The 13,607-nt window shown below is 43.7% G+C and overlaps 1 protein-coding gene across 1 annotated transcript in view; it reads left to right on the top strand.

Annotated features, from left to right (window-relative positions):
* Positions 1-13,607, top strand: part of CACNA2D4 (calcium voltage-gated channel auxiliary subunit alpha2delta 4) — a 168,329-nt gene that overhangs the window by 139,047 nt on the left and 15,675 nt on the right. The window contains exons 30-35 of the mRNA XM_032796736.2: positions 5,450-5,520; positions 7,143-7,218; positions 8,594-8,646; positions 10,671-10,726; positions 12,001-12,021; positions 13,268-13,385. Of these exons, the coding sequence (XP_032652627.1) occupies positions 5,450-5,520; positions 7,143-7,218; positions 8,594-8,646; positions 10,671-10,726; positions 12,001-12,021; positions 13,268-13,385 (395 nt within the window). The remainder of the gene's footprint in view (positions 1-5,449; positions 5,521-7,142; positions 7,219-8,593; positions 8,647-10,670; positions 10,727-12,000; positions 12,022-13,267; positions 13,386-13,607) is intronic.

Raw genomic sequence — 13,607 nt, 5'->3', positions numbered from 1 at the left:
TAGGAAGGAATAATTTGAACTACACGTATACATTTCTGGGCTCTAATTTAACTCTCAGAAATGAGACCTGGGCGGCACTATGGATATCTCAATATAAACATCTGCTCAGCGTACAGTGATGTCAAAACAGAAAACAAAATGTTACTATGCATAAAGAATGAAGTAGAAAATAATATTGCAAATATTGTAATGCCATTAGGTGAGTCACTGATATGCCTTCACCTGAAATGGTGTGTTTAGTTCTGGCCACCGTCTGCTAGAAGCTAACAGAAATAGAGGGGCTTCAGAGATGGTTGATAAAATGAGGCATGGGGAGAATTCCACATGAGGAAAGATTGAAAAGATCAGATTGGTTTAATTTAGAGAGAAGATGAATATTTATACCTATTTACTTTTTTTCATAATGCAAGAACTAATGGACAGCTAATAAAATAGAAAAAGAAAAAATTATAAAAGAAAACCTTTGTTTCATTACATTCCAATAACCTGTGGAACTCACTGCCACGAGATTTCACTGAGTCAATAACTTAGTAGACTTCAAAACAGCATGGTCATTTAGATGGTTAATGAGACCATCCACAATTCCATTAGACAGATTAAAAAATATAGAAGGGACATAACCCTTATGCTTCAGGATATAAATCAGCTACCAACTGAGAGGGGGATAGGAAGGAACTTGCCCTTTGGGCAGATTTTTCTGTAAGTCTCCACTGTGGAGTTTCTTGCACCTTCCTCTGAAGCATCTGGTACTGGCTACTGTCAGCCATAGGCTATAGGAATAGATGGACCCCTGGTGTGCTCTTGCAGGGAAGTTCCTATGTTCCTACTGTTTACAGGTCCGGGGGTGGGGTTTGTTTGTTTGTTTGTTTTTTTGACTTAGTTCGACTATTTCTTCACCTTGACCCTCATTTGCTTTTTTTTTTTTTTTTTAAAGTTACATTCCTGAAGCCATTTCCCTATGGACAAAGGCAATGGCAGACTGCTTAATGCCATTAATGCTGTCAGTTCCGGGCACATGGCACCTGTATTCCTTTTGTGCTGCCTCTGCATTGCCCCTGGGTCTTATGGAAAATGGGGTTTATGCAAAGCTGTTCTCTGGAAGATCTGATGAGTGAAAACCTGTCATTATCATGGATTTAGATAAATTATAAACATTATCCGCGTGCCTCTGAGATCAGGCATTCTGGCAGGCTCCAGTGCTATCAGCTACTCTAGCTGTTAACTCCCCAGAGCTGGGGAAAATCATCATTTCTCTTCTCAGTCCACAGCTTGCCAATGACTTTTTGTTCATGTTTCATTTGTATTTAGATTGGCTCTTTATTTCACCTTTTACCGTTGGTCTCTAAATTGTTGATTCCTACATGGGATTCCTACAGCCTTTTCCTCTGCGCCAGACATCAAACAAATGGCAGCTACTGTCATAGTAATATTCCTCGATTTGAACATTAGAGTTCAAATATAAGGTACTAGCATGAAGTCCTCTAAGCTTAATCTCCAGCTTAGATCTGATAGGCTGCCACCAGGTCAGGAATTGATAGGGCCTGACCCCCCTTTCCTCTCTCTGGTGTCCCCAACCCTCCCCTGGGGGGACCTCCAGATAGCCTGTCTCTCTTGGCGTCTCGAAGTAGGAGAGATACCCCTTCCCCCTCCTTCCCAGGCTTCCTCCTGTCTAGCTTGCGCGACCAAGAAACCTGTTTTCTGCTTCCCAGAGAAGCGTTCCTTCCCTAGGACAATTGAGATGCAATACCAACAGCTTGGCTCTTGCCTTCCCCGTTCCTGCCTTCCCGTGAGGAGACAGATACCTGATAAAGAGGTTCAATTCTCTGCCTTACTAAGAAAGAAACTTCCACAAGTTTTGAAAAAGAGCTTATATAGAAAAGAGACAATACAGACTAATAACTTGCATAACATTTATACAGCCCCTACTTAAGAAATCTGAATAACCCAGTCTGATTTAAAAATAGCCAATTAATATAGACAGCAATCACACACAGTAAGTACAAAGCAAGCATATCATAGCCGATCTTACTTTGTTCCCGTTTTATACTCACTGCCCCTTAGTAGAATGAGAGAATTGGAATCAGCATGATAGCTGTCCCTCCCAGCCGAGGAAGCAACAAAGACCCAGCATCCACATCTGTAAATACAACACAAGCTCCTCATAGCGAATTACTTTGTCCCTGTACTCAGCTTTTGTAGAAATTTAGATTAAAAGGAGTTAGAAGGAAACTTGTTTACTCACAGCTGAGAAAACAAAAAAGACCTCGAGTATACAAATTCCCGCCCCTGACTTTTTAACAATCCAGTTCTTTGATTGGTCCTCTGGTCAGGTGTTTGGTTACCCTTTCCAGGTAAAAGAAACTTAACCCTTACCCTACCTATCTACTTATGACAGCTACCCAGCCAGGAGACCACACAGGCAGCAGATTTACTAAATCGGGAGCCTGAGGTCTGGGTAGGGCAGCCTTCCTGGTCTGTGTCTGCACACTGGACATCTCACCACATTGCAGCCTTTCCCAGCCTGGCTCTCCACACAGTACAACTCATCACACTGCAGCCTTCCTGGATCTCCACACGTGGGGCATCTTAACACAGAGGAGCATTCCTGAATCTGGATTTCCTTGAGGGAACAAAAGTCAGCCAGCTTGCTACATTGCGTCTTTGCCCAAGTTAGCTATGTAGGTTATATGTGCCTAGTGCCTGATGCTGATGCCAGTTTTGCAAGTGTATGCCATTTAAATACCGAGGCCAATGTCTGTGTATAAAAGAGAGAAGGACAGAAGTTCTGTTTGCAATGCTCATCATGCAAAACATACCAGGAAGCGCATCAGATCGTGAATGAGTCTGTGCGGGAGAGTCCAGTGAGTCATGCAGTACTGTGTGTGTCAAGAGGAAGCTCTCCCTGTACCCCATCTGCATCTCAAGACAGCACAAACTGTTACTGCTCTAACATGAAGAGTGGTGGGACCCCCGTTCCTATTTCTCCCTGCATTTGGCCAAAGAAAGGCAACCAAGGAACTGGCTTCTTGTTTAAAACAAATAGAACCTGCCAACAGTGTGACACTTCCCAGCATTTCAAAGTAGCAGCCGTGTTAGTCTGTATCCACAAAAAGAACAGGAGTACTTGTGGCACCTTAGAGACTAACACATTTATTTCAGCATGAGCTTTCGTGGGCTACAGCTCACTTCTTCAGATGCATAGAATGGAACACACAGACAGGAGATATTTATACATACAGAGAACATTTCAAGATAAAAATAGAGGAAAGTGCCAAAGTGCGTGTGTTCTTACAGTGATGACATGAGCAACTGGGACTGAATTGCGTTAGCTACTCCAGGAGCTATGAGATCTTCTCCATCATGTCTCCTCACTCCATCATGCTGCTGTCCTTTGCCTTGATCTGACACCACCCCCTGTCCAGGGGAGATAGCCTAGCTTTGATTCATGTGCTGATGACAGGGATTCCACCCACAGATCCAGTATAGGAGATAGTTTTAAGAACAGACAGTGGATCATGCAAGCCAGGCCTCCCTGTGCCTTGGAGCTGGAGGGGAGGAAGTGGTCCAGTAACCTCTTCCCAAAGGAAGCAAGAAGCTTAGTGAAAGCTGAGAACTGCAGAAGGTTACGAGTTGGGCTTTAATGAGTGTGAAGAGTTGCTTTGATGAAGAGCCATTTGGGTTTACTAAAAATGGAGTTTTCTCGTGCTATTATCAAGCACACAGTACGTAAAAGTACCTAACTTTGAAAATCTAGTACTGTAGGTCAAAAGGTCAGATCATTGCTGTTTTCTGGGCCTTATTCTCATTTATACTAAGAATCCATTAAATGTTTACATTGCCACTGCAAATGAGAATCAGGCCTTCTGTGCTCAGGAGGAATTGCAGGAACTCAGTAAGACGTCCCAGTATTCCTGAACTAGACAGGCTGCACTCATAGTCCAACCATGGCCCTTTGACCTTGCCATGCCAGCTGCAGATTATGTTGCATTAAATCCAACTGTTCTGGCTCTCATTACTGCTACAGAATGGTATTAAATGAAGCAGCTGGACCAATAACCACCATAATCAGATTGAAAGAGCCAGTGAGGTGAAAGAGCTACAGCTTGCTCAGACACCTTTGACTGTGTCTGAAATTATTGCGAGGGGAAGAGGTGACTTTATGCCTACGTATGTGTGGTGGGAATGTCTGGCTCTTTAAGAGTATTGGGAGGAGATTTTTAACTAAGTAATACTAATGTTGGGTGATTATTATCAAATGATTCTTTGGTAAATCCTCCTGGGGCTTCCTAGTGGAAATGGTCACACTCCCACTAATGAAGAATTAATCTCTCATTCCCTGTTGGCTGCTAAACTAGTTTCATATTAGAAAAGAAAATTTTTGCCCAAACCAGAATGGTTCCATAATATATGGGAGCTAATTCTTATGGAAAAATTAACCCATCAGATCTGTACACTGCAAAATGGACAGAAGACCAATAAATAACTATTTAGTTACCCTATCCCATCCTCAGAGAAAGCACACTTGCCAGAAAACAAACCATTGCTTTGACAAATGTTAAACATAACTATAGCTAACTTACTCTGGTTTGTTAGTAAGTAACGGCAGAATTGTTGTTGAGTTCAAGAAAATCTCCAGAGGCAACATATATTGACTTGTGTAAAGATTTTGCATCCTCTGATATTGTAATAACCTGCCCAATAGATAATCCTGACTATATCTTTGCACAATGTCTCTCAAACAAAAAGTGATACAGCCATTTTTGTATTTGTTAATATTGCATCTTTGGTACCTGTATGACTGTGATTTGCAAAACTGCTTGTGATTCCTAAATAAACATGTAACTGCACATACACATTGTGCTCTCTGTCCCCCTATAGTCGCTGAACCACACAGAGATTTAAGAGTTCGCTACAGATTTTGAGCTAACATAGCTGGGTCTTTTAGCTCAGGCAGGAGAGGCACATGCTTTCAGAACCCGTGTTCACAGGTTACAAATACTCACAACAGAATACAGGCCCCACCTCAAACTTCTCAACCAGTCAAAAGCTGGAGCTATGTGCAGGGCCGGCTCCAGGCACCAGCGCAGGAAGCAGGTGCTTGGGTTGGCCAATGTAAAGAGGCGGCATCTCCGGATCTTCAACAGCAAGTCCCTCAGTCCCCGTCGAAGCAAAGGACCCGCAGCAGAATGAAGTGGCGCGGTTGAGCTGCTGCTGATCGCGGCTTCTTCCACCACCACCCTTCGCCGCTTGGGGCGGCAAAAAAGCTGGAGCCAGCCCTGGCTATGTGATACCTCTTTAAAGGTGCTTGTTGGTTATTAACAATATTCATCAGGTAGTAGATTCTACAGCTTCTAGGCAGAATGGATTGGTTTCACCAGTAGAAAGCTTAGGAACTTTAACACTAACATTTCTCTCTTCCCTCTCCCCTTTTATCACTTTGTCTGTGCAGGCTGGAAAATTTTTTGGTGAAGTGGACGGCTCAGTAATGACCCAACTCCTAAACATGGGAATGTTTAGGCAGTAAGTGGAGATCTCCTCTGTACCTTTCTTCTGTTAGAAGGTGATAGAGGTGGGGATGAAATGTATTGTCCCAGTGACAGTGGTATAGCTGGCTTTAAGGACAATGAGGGAAACCATGAGGTGGGGCAGGAAGTTCAATTATTTATTTCCCTACTGTCTATTTTCCTACAGACACTCTTTCACCTAGCATCTTCCCCCTTACCAGAATCCTCACACTTCTTGTTTTCTCCCTTCTCCTGCCAGGCTTCTCTTGCTTACTAGATGCAGCTACTGCAAAGCATTATGGGATCAACTAAATCCCAAACTGCTCCAGTCTTGCACTATGTGAACAGCACCTATGTCTTAGTCCCATATGTTAGAAGGTGCTATATATTTGGAAAGTTTCTCTGCTTTTGGTTGAAAGCTTTTCAGTTTCTCATCAAACCTTGGAAGACTTTAAATGATTGGCTGGCTGCCAGAGACCTCCCCAGTAGCTGCAATACAGTTGGTAGAAAATGTTTTCCCTTTGAATGTCCTTCACTGGTTTAGTTGCACACTAATTCTTTAGTAAGTTCAAAAACAAATTAAACATTTAGATGGATTAAAAATGGCATCTGGGGTTACTCAGGTAGATGAATTATAATCCTTCCGTTCGAGGGCATATAATGGTCACCCTCTGAATTCAGGAAGAAATTTCCTCCTATGATATAGTAGTGCACAGTGTAGCCTATGATTAGGTTTTGGCTTAAGTTAGCCTAAGTGTAGAAGAGTATGGAGAAATTAAAGTTGCTAGTGTAAGAAAAGTTAGAGAGAAGCTGAAAACCGTAAAAACAGAAAAATTGAAGTTGCCTACAATGTAACTTTGCTCATGTCCTTGCTATGTTTTTAAAAATGATAAATGTTTTATTAAAATGTTATCTATATTAATAGTACAAAAATACATTGTTATAGATGTCAATTTAAATAATGGGCTATGTAAAAAACCAATAAAAAAGTGGCAAAAATGTGAATATGTTAATAAGTGTTTAATGTTAATTATTCTTATAATAGTTTTAAGTCATTTTGTTAAAACTGAGGAGAGTTCCAATCAATATCAAAAAAGTACCATTAGGTTCCTAGCTTATAAAAACTTTACTTTGCTCTGTTGTCAGTGGACTAATCACCCACTGACATACTATTTCACGGTCAAGTGTGAGTATAACTGAAGTATTGTGTAAGTAGCAATTGCTTGCCTGTTTGCTTAACTAATCTTTTTTTTTTTAAATCAAGTTCAGTTTTATCATTCACCGTGTCGCCTAGTGGTCCTTTGCTAAATAGATTGTCTGTAACCGACTCAGGGCTCTAATCTGAAAACTAAGTTGTGTTTTGTTGCACCCTTTTCTTTAACAAGTTCATATTAATTGGGAACATTTCAACATAAGTTACAGCAGCTACAACACCTCTCAGCAGCATCCAGCATTACCTACAGACCAGACAGTGGACTAGCTAGACCATCAGTCTAATCAAGCATGGCAATTCTTATGTACAAAAATATATCCAGGATATAGCCTGAGTAGGAAAAAAATTAGCTCACACTTGACCATCTCATGGATGGTCGCACTTCTTGCTTTTGACCGTTTGCTTGTTTTGCTTTGATTTTATAGGGTGACGATGTATGACTATCAGGCCATGTGCAAAATGCCCTACCATCATCACAGTGGTGCCCACCCTCTGCTCAGTGTACGTATCTCTCTACAGTCAGCCCATTGCATGAATGCTCATTGGTAGTTGGGTCCAGAACTTCTCTAGTACCTTGGAACACATTCCTGTTAAGAGATAATGAGTTGTTTCTTCTCAAGTGATGGGAAATTCAAACCTGACATAGATCAGTGCAACTCCATTTCCTTCAGCCATTTACATACAGTCCCATCATGCCTATCAGGCATATAGGGAACCACAGAAATCTATGCAATGAACTGTCACCAGTACAGTGCCAGGCTTTTCTTAGGTTACAATCTGTAGATGAAAGTGAAGGCATTGACTGGGCATTGCAATGTCAGCATCAGGAGAAAGTCCTCTGGGAAGAGGCATTCAGACTACCATGGAAGAGATGAAGACATGGAATAGAGGGACCAAGGCTATATGTTCTGAGAATAGCACATAGGCCAGGAACTACCTAAAAAGGTAGATAGATTCAGGGCCGGTGCAAGGATGTTTCACACCCTAGGAGAAACTTCCACCCTGCGCCCCCCCCCGCGCTCCCGCCCTGAGGCGCACGTGCCCCCCTCTGCGCAGCAGCTCCCCACTCCCCACCCTGAGGCACCCCACCCCCACCCCAGCTCACCCCTGCTCTGGGAGGAGGCAGAGCAGGGGTGAGCTGGGGCGGAAGTTCCACTGCGTGCCACACACACCCCTTACTTGCTGCAGTCGGCCCTCCCCGCGCTCCCCTGCCCCAGCTCCCTCCACCTAAATGCTGGCAGCGACCTGGGCAGCCGAAGATCCGGCCACCACAGTCACTGCCGAAGAAAATGGCGCCCCTCAAATCCCAGCGCCCTAGGCAACTGCCTAGGTCTCCTGCATGGTTGCACCAGCCCTGGGTAGATTGGGCACTAGGCAATCCACTTTAAAGAAAGGCTGGATGGATATGGGGTTAAGATGCTGTGTTATCAAAAGCAGACAACACTAACTGCAGTGCAAGGCTGCTAATGCCGCAGCTAGTACCAAAAGTTCCACTTTCCATCAGATGATAACAGCATTCTAAACTGTCATTGTCCCATTTAGTAGGTTTATTTCCTCCCTGCTCTGTGCTCTCAGAGGTCATCCATACCAGAGGAAAATCATCAAGTAATGACATCTTCAAAGTCCCACACCCATTTGGGATAAACTCCCTGACCCAATGTGAGTGGAGGTGTGGAGATATTATTGGTAGCAAGGAGACTCCACTGGCTTTTGATGCATTTTGCAAATTTCCCTTGATTCCAAGAGCTTAAATTCTAGCCCGTCTCCAAGAGTTTGCTTGATAGAGAGAACCTAGATGAAATATTGAGTCCCGCAGGACGACTGTCTTTTCTGTGAACAGAACTTTATGGTATTTCTCTTTTTTCTTTTTCTCCAGCCCATTTATACCTTTCTTGCTGCAGCGAAGTGGCTGATAAGTGATTTCCTCATGTGAGTACAACAGTTTGGGAGGATCACACCAACGGGGGAGAGATTTAAGACAAATACATACACAGGCTCAGTGTTAAGACATGACTACAGTAGAACCTCAGTTACGGACATCTCAGGAATGGCGGTTGTGTGTAACTCTGAACAAAACATCATGGTTGTTCTTTCAAAACTTTACAACTGAACAATACTGAACTGTACAATAATACAGCTTTGAAACTTTACTATGCAGAAGAAAAATGCTGCTTTCCCTTTATTTTTTTTAGTAGTTTACATTTAACACAGAACTGTACCTCGTTTGCCTTTTTTTTTTTTTTTTTTTTGTCTCTGTTGCTGCCTGATTGCATAATTCTGGTTCCAAATAAGGTGTGTGGTGGACTGGTCAGTTCATAACTCTGGTGTTCATAACTTTGAGGTTCTACTGCAGTGCTTCTCAAACTGGGGTCACCACTTGCATAGAGAAAGCCCCTGGCGGACCAGGCTGGTTTGTTTACCTGCCCCATCCGCAGGTCCGGCCGATCGCGGCTCCCATTGCCACCGTTCGCCACTGCAGGCCAATGGGAGCTGCTGGAAGCGATGGCCAGTATGTCCCTCAGCCAGTGCCACTTCCAGAAGCACCCATTGGCCCGGAGCAGCAAACTGCAGCCAGTAGGAACCACGATCGGCCGGACCTGCAGGATGGGCAGGGAAACAAGCCGGCCCGGCCCACCAGAGGCTTTCCCTACACTAGCGGCAACCCCAGTTTGAGAAACACTGTTCTACTGCATAGGCATTTCTGTAGCATTATCACCATAGTACTGGAGCACCTCACCACAGCCCTGTAAAATACAGAAGTACTAATATTCCCATTTTGCAGATTCGAAAGCAGAGGTAAAGAGTGATCATGTGATTTGTCCAAGGTCAAAGTGCAAAGTCTGTGGCAGAACCAGAAATATAACCTAGAGCTCCCAACTCCCCATGCAGTTCCTTTAACCACTAGACCATCCTTCCTTTTCAGATTTGCCTAGGATCAGTTGAGAACAATTTTTGAGTTGAAAAGAGATAAAGAAGAAACTAGTCTGTTCAAATAAGGATCTTAGTGACATGCTGGAGACTATACCCTGTGGTTCCTGCACATGGTGCAGTGTTGAGGAGGACAGGAGGGAGGGGAGAGAAAAAGAGGTTTAAACAGGAGCATTGGAGTCAGCTTCCCCTCAGATTGAGAGGAATTTCAGATCTACATCTGGATCCAAATGTTGCAACTTCAATCAATTTTTACATTGGGCCCAAACTGAAGCACTGAACCTAAACATCCTTGAAGTTTGGAAAAGTTCCAGAGTCCAAGACCTGAGCCCATCTTTAGTACAGATTAGTTCACCAGGCACACACTGCCCCTGTTGCTGTGTTTGCATAGTACCCACTTCTGTCACACTGATCAATACTTACTCCATAGCTGGTTCTCAAGATGCTCGAGTCATTTCTCAGCCTCAAAGGCCACAGAGCTAATGAATGCACTGGGTGGGGGGCAGCCTACACCCAGGGCCGGCTTTAGGAAGTGCGGGGCCCCAGCAGGGATGACTCACCCGGTGGTGCTCCGGGTCTTCTGCGGGCTGCGGCACTGAAGGACCCGCCGCTGAAATGCCGCCAAAGACCCAGAGCAAATGAAAGACCCACCGAAGAAGACCCAGAGTGCCACCATGTGAGTAAAAATTTAAAAGGCACCTAAGTTAGGCGCTCTTCTTTAGGGTGCAGGTCCCTCTTAGGCGGGGGCCCAATTCAGGGGAATCGGGGGAAATCAGCCTAAAGCCGGCCCTGCCTACACTGTCCTTTGGGAATAAGCCATTCCAGCGTGAACAAAGCAAATCAGAGAGCCAAAGGGATGTGCTGAAAGGGTGAAAAAGGTCTCAGGCTTCTGCTGCAAGAAAATTCACATTGCACATTTTAGGACTTGGGCTCTTTAGGCCATGGCAGTCCGCTGGGCCATCTCTGTGACACCTGTATTCTTCTGGACTACTGCAAAATGTCCTCTCTTCTTGCTCTTTCACCAGATTTCTTTTGGAGTTCAATATTTGTGGCCTCTGGCGCTCAGACAGCTTGGCAGATGGTAAGTATGCAGAAGTACAGCTGCCCCATAGCACACAAATGTTACAGCACCTCTGGAGGAAGGAGTTACACAGAGAAATTTTGCACAGTGCCAAGGCAACACTCGCATATTGGCACTAGGAATTTAGTCTCCGGGTCCTATTACCACCATGTTCAAGACCTGCTGAAAGTTCCAAAGCTGAAAAGCACTCAGAATGAAGTTCTTATCTCAGTGTCCCCATGCCTGGGGCTACAGTGACTTTACAGCAGCTTAATATCATGGGAAGTGGTAGAATGGTTTTTTCTCCCCTGGTTCCCCAATAAGTTTTCCCCACATTGGACCAACTGACTATGTAAGTCAGCTGTGATGCATATTCAGTTAAAAGACTCCTCAGGTTCTATGGAATTCTATAGCCAACATATAATTCTCTGTTAAATGATACAGGATGGTTTTTAAAACCTATAATTTGTCATTTCCTGCTACATTCTATAGGATATCTATCAGTCAAGACAATGAAAACAGAACATTGCACAGTAGTTGAGCACAGTGCCTCATTAGGAGCTGGAAGGATCTGTATGAAGGCTGTATTGTAATATGAAATCTTCAGCAGTTATTCATAGGTAAATCCTGCTTCTGTTGAAGACAACAGCAAAATCCTCATTGACTTTGGTATTTGGCCTTCAGTTGCTCTGCATTTCCCAGTATTCTGGAGAGCTCGATCTTATGCTAAGAAGGTGAAATTCATCCTGTTCAGAGTCAGCTCAAGACATAAGCACCATTTAAGTCCCACTTAAGTCCTCAAAGTAAGGATTAACTGGGACTTCTGAAGTGATGGGACTTGTGTGGGCTTTCTGAACAAGCATGAACTTCATGCAAAATACATATGATAAATACTATGGCCCTCCTGAAGAGTGGCATATTTCCTTCAGGATCACATAGGTTCACAGAAGGATGGGAGAGAGAAACAGGTTAGATTATCAAATCCATTCCTGCTGTCCGTGCAGGAGAGAGTGCCCTTATTAGAAGATACATCAAGTGAGTGAAAGGTTTTGTTCTGTGTGTCCATAACCATGTGTCACTTTAAATGGATGTGTTTTGTTTTAATCATACTTTCCTGGGAGGAGCAGGGGCAAGAGGGTCTGATTCCTGTACTATTCATCATCACTCCCTTCTCTGCTTTCTTTCATTTTCCCCTCATTTCATCCATGACCTCCCCACGTGACTTCATACATTCACTGTGCTGCCATCTTGTGTGACTGTCATGTGAACCCATCTTCATTATGTGACTCGGATAGCCAAGTCCGTCTTCCATCATTGTAAGTAGACTGAACAATTTGAGTTTCCTAGGAATGGAAAGGGGAAGTTCACAAAGCATTTAGTCAGAAGCCTTAAGATGGGAAGGGGCAAGCAAACAGTCCTTTTGGTTTTTTAACTCCAGCAGCCCTGAGTGAGGTTTCAGAGTAATGCAGGTAGTGACACCTAACACTAATTCTTTGCCCTGCCAATGGATGGTGATAGAGCTGCTGACATGGGCCAGGTCTCTGAGAAATCAATAAAAGGGGAAAATACTCATCTCTTTAGTGATTGGCTGACCAGACAAAGCCCAGCCAATTACTACAATACAGATGGATCCTTGCCCACTTATAAAATTAGCAAGTATGAAGGGGCCTTTGACTAACTAGGCCTTGTAGGGCACTTGGAGACCCAGCTATCAATGTCCCTTTTTCCAGGAGCTATGCAGGAAATGAATAAGTGATAACCCACTCCTTAATATGAAATAAATTAATTACACTCTTATGTACTCCAAATAGTAACAGCCAATGTAGGTTTTCCTTCCGCATCATCTTGGCTTAACTCCTCCTCACTAACAGAGCTACAATAATGCCAAAATAGTTAAATCAATATATCCTCCTCCCCCACCCAACTGGGGACTCAGTTGCATCAGTCTAAAAGCACCTTATACTGGTATAGCTTATTCTCATTGCTATGGGAATAGCTATACTGATATAAGGTACTGCTAGAAGTTGTACCACTTTAACTATACGAGTACAATTCAAAAGTGTGAGAGATAAGGCCTAGTTTACTTTCTCAGTGTAACCATAGAGTAATATATCTCAAACATTTCTCCTGCTACACTGGTTTCCCCGCACCACCTGGTGGCTTTAAGTATCATTGCACTTAATTTTTGTCAGCAACTTTGCCTTTTTTGGCGGGTAGGTTGGGGAGGGGCATCGTCCACACTTTCTTTCAATCCATTTCTCTGGGCATATCTACACTTACCGGTAAATTGGCACTGCTGCCATTGATGCAGCAAGTGTCAATTTAGCGTGTCTTCACAAGAGACGCTAAATTGATGGGAGAGTCCTCTATCGATCTGTGTACTCCACCTCCATGAGAAGAGTAAGGGAAGTCAATAGGAGATGCTCTCCCATCGACACAGCATAGTTACTCGCGTAACTGAAGTTGCGTAAGTTAGATCGATTTATCATGGTAGTGTAAACCAGCCCTCTGTCTCTGTTCCCCAATCCTCGGTTCTGACTTCATCTCTTTTTGCCATTGCAGCTCACAAGCATAAGAAACATGATATGCTGCAGCCATGTGACACAGAATACCCAGTCTTCGTGTACGAGACCACCATCAAAGAGACCAATGGGCTGATAGAGTGCAGAGACTGCCAAAAGTAAGAAATAAATCTCCCCTTTTATTGCAGGACTTTACCCATAGACCTCCACTCCTTCCTCTGGCTCATCCCAGCTCATTGATGACACCTGAAACTTACTAAAAGAGAATGGACAATATTTGAGGATAATCCCCTGATACTCTGTGCCTGTTTGTCACCAGCATTTCTAAAGCACCTCACACGATCTGTGGAGCTCCCTGGCCACACTGCATGTCAGCAGAA

The sequence above is a fragment of the Chelonoidis abingdonii genome, chromosome 1 (assembly GCF_003597395.2).
Source record: "Chelonoidis abingdonii isolate Lonesome George chromosome 1, CheloAbing_2.0, whole genome shotgun sequence".
NCBI classification, from domain to species: Eukaryota; Metazoa; Chordata; order Testudines; family Testudinidae; genus Chelonoidis; species Chelonoidis abingdonii.
The sequence above is the reverse complement of the archived record's forward strand: the minus strand, read 5'-3'. Positions and strand labels throughout refer to the sequence as shown.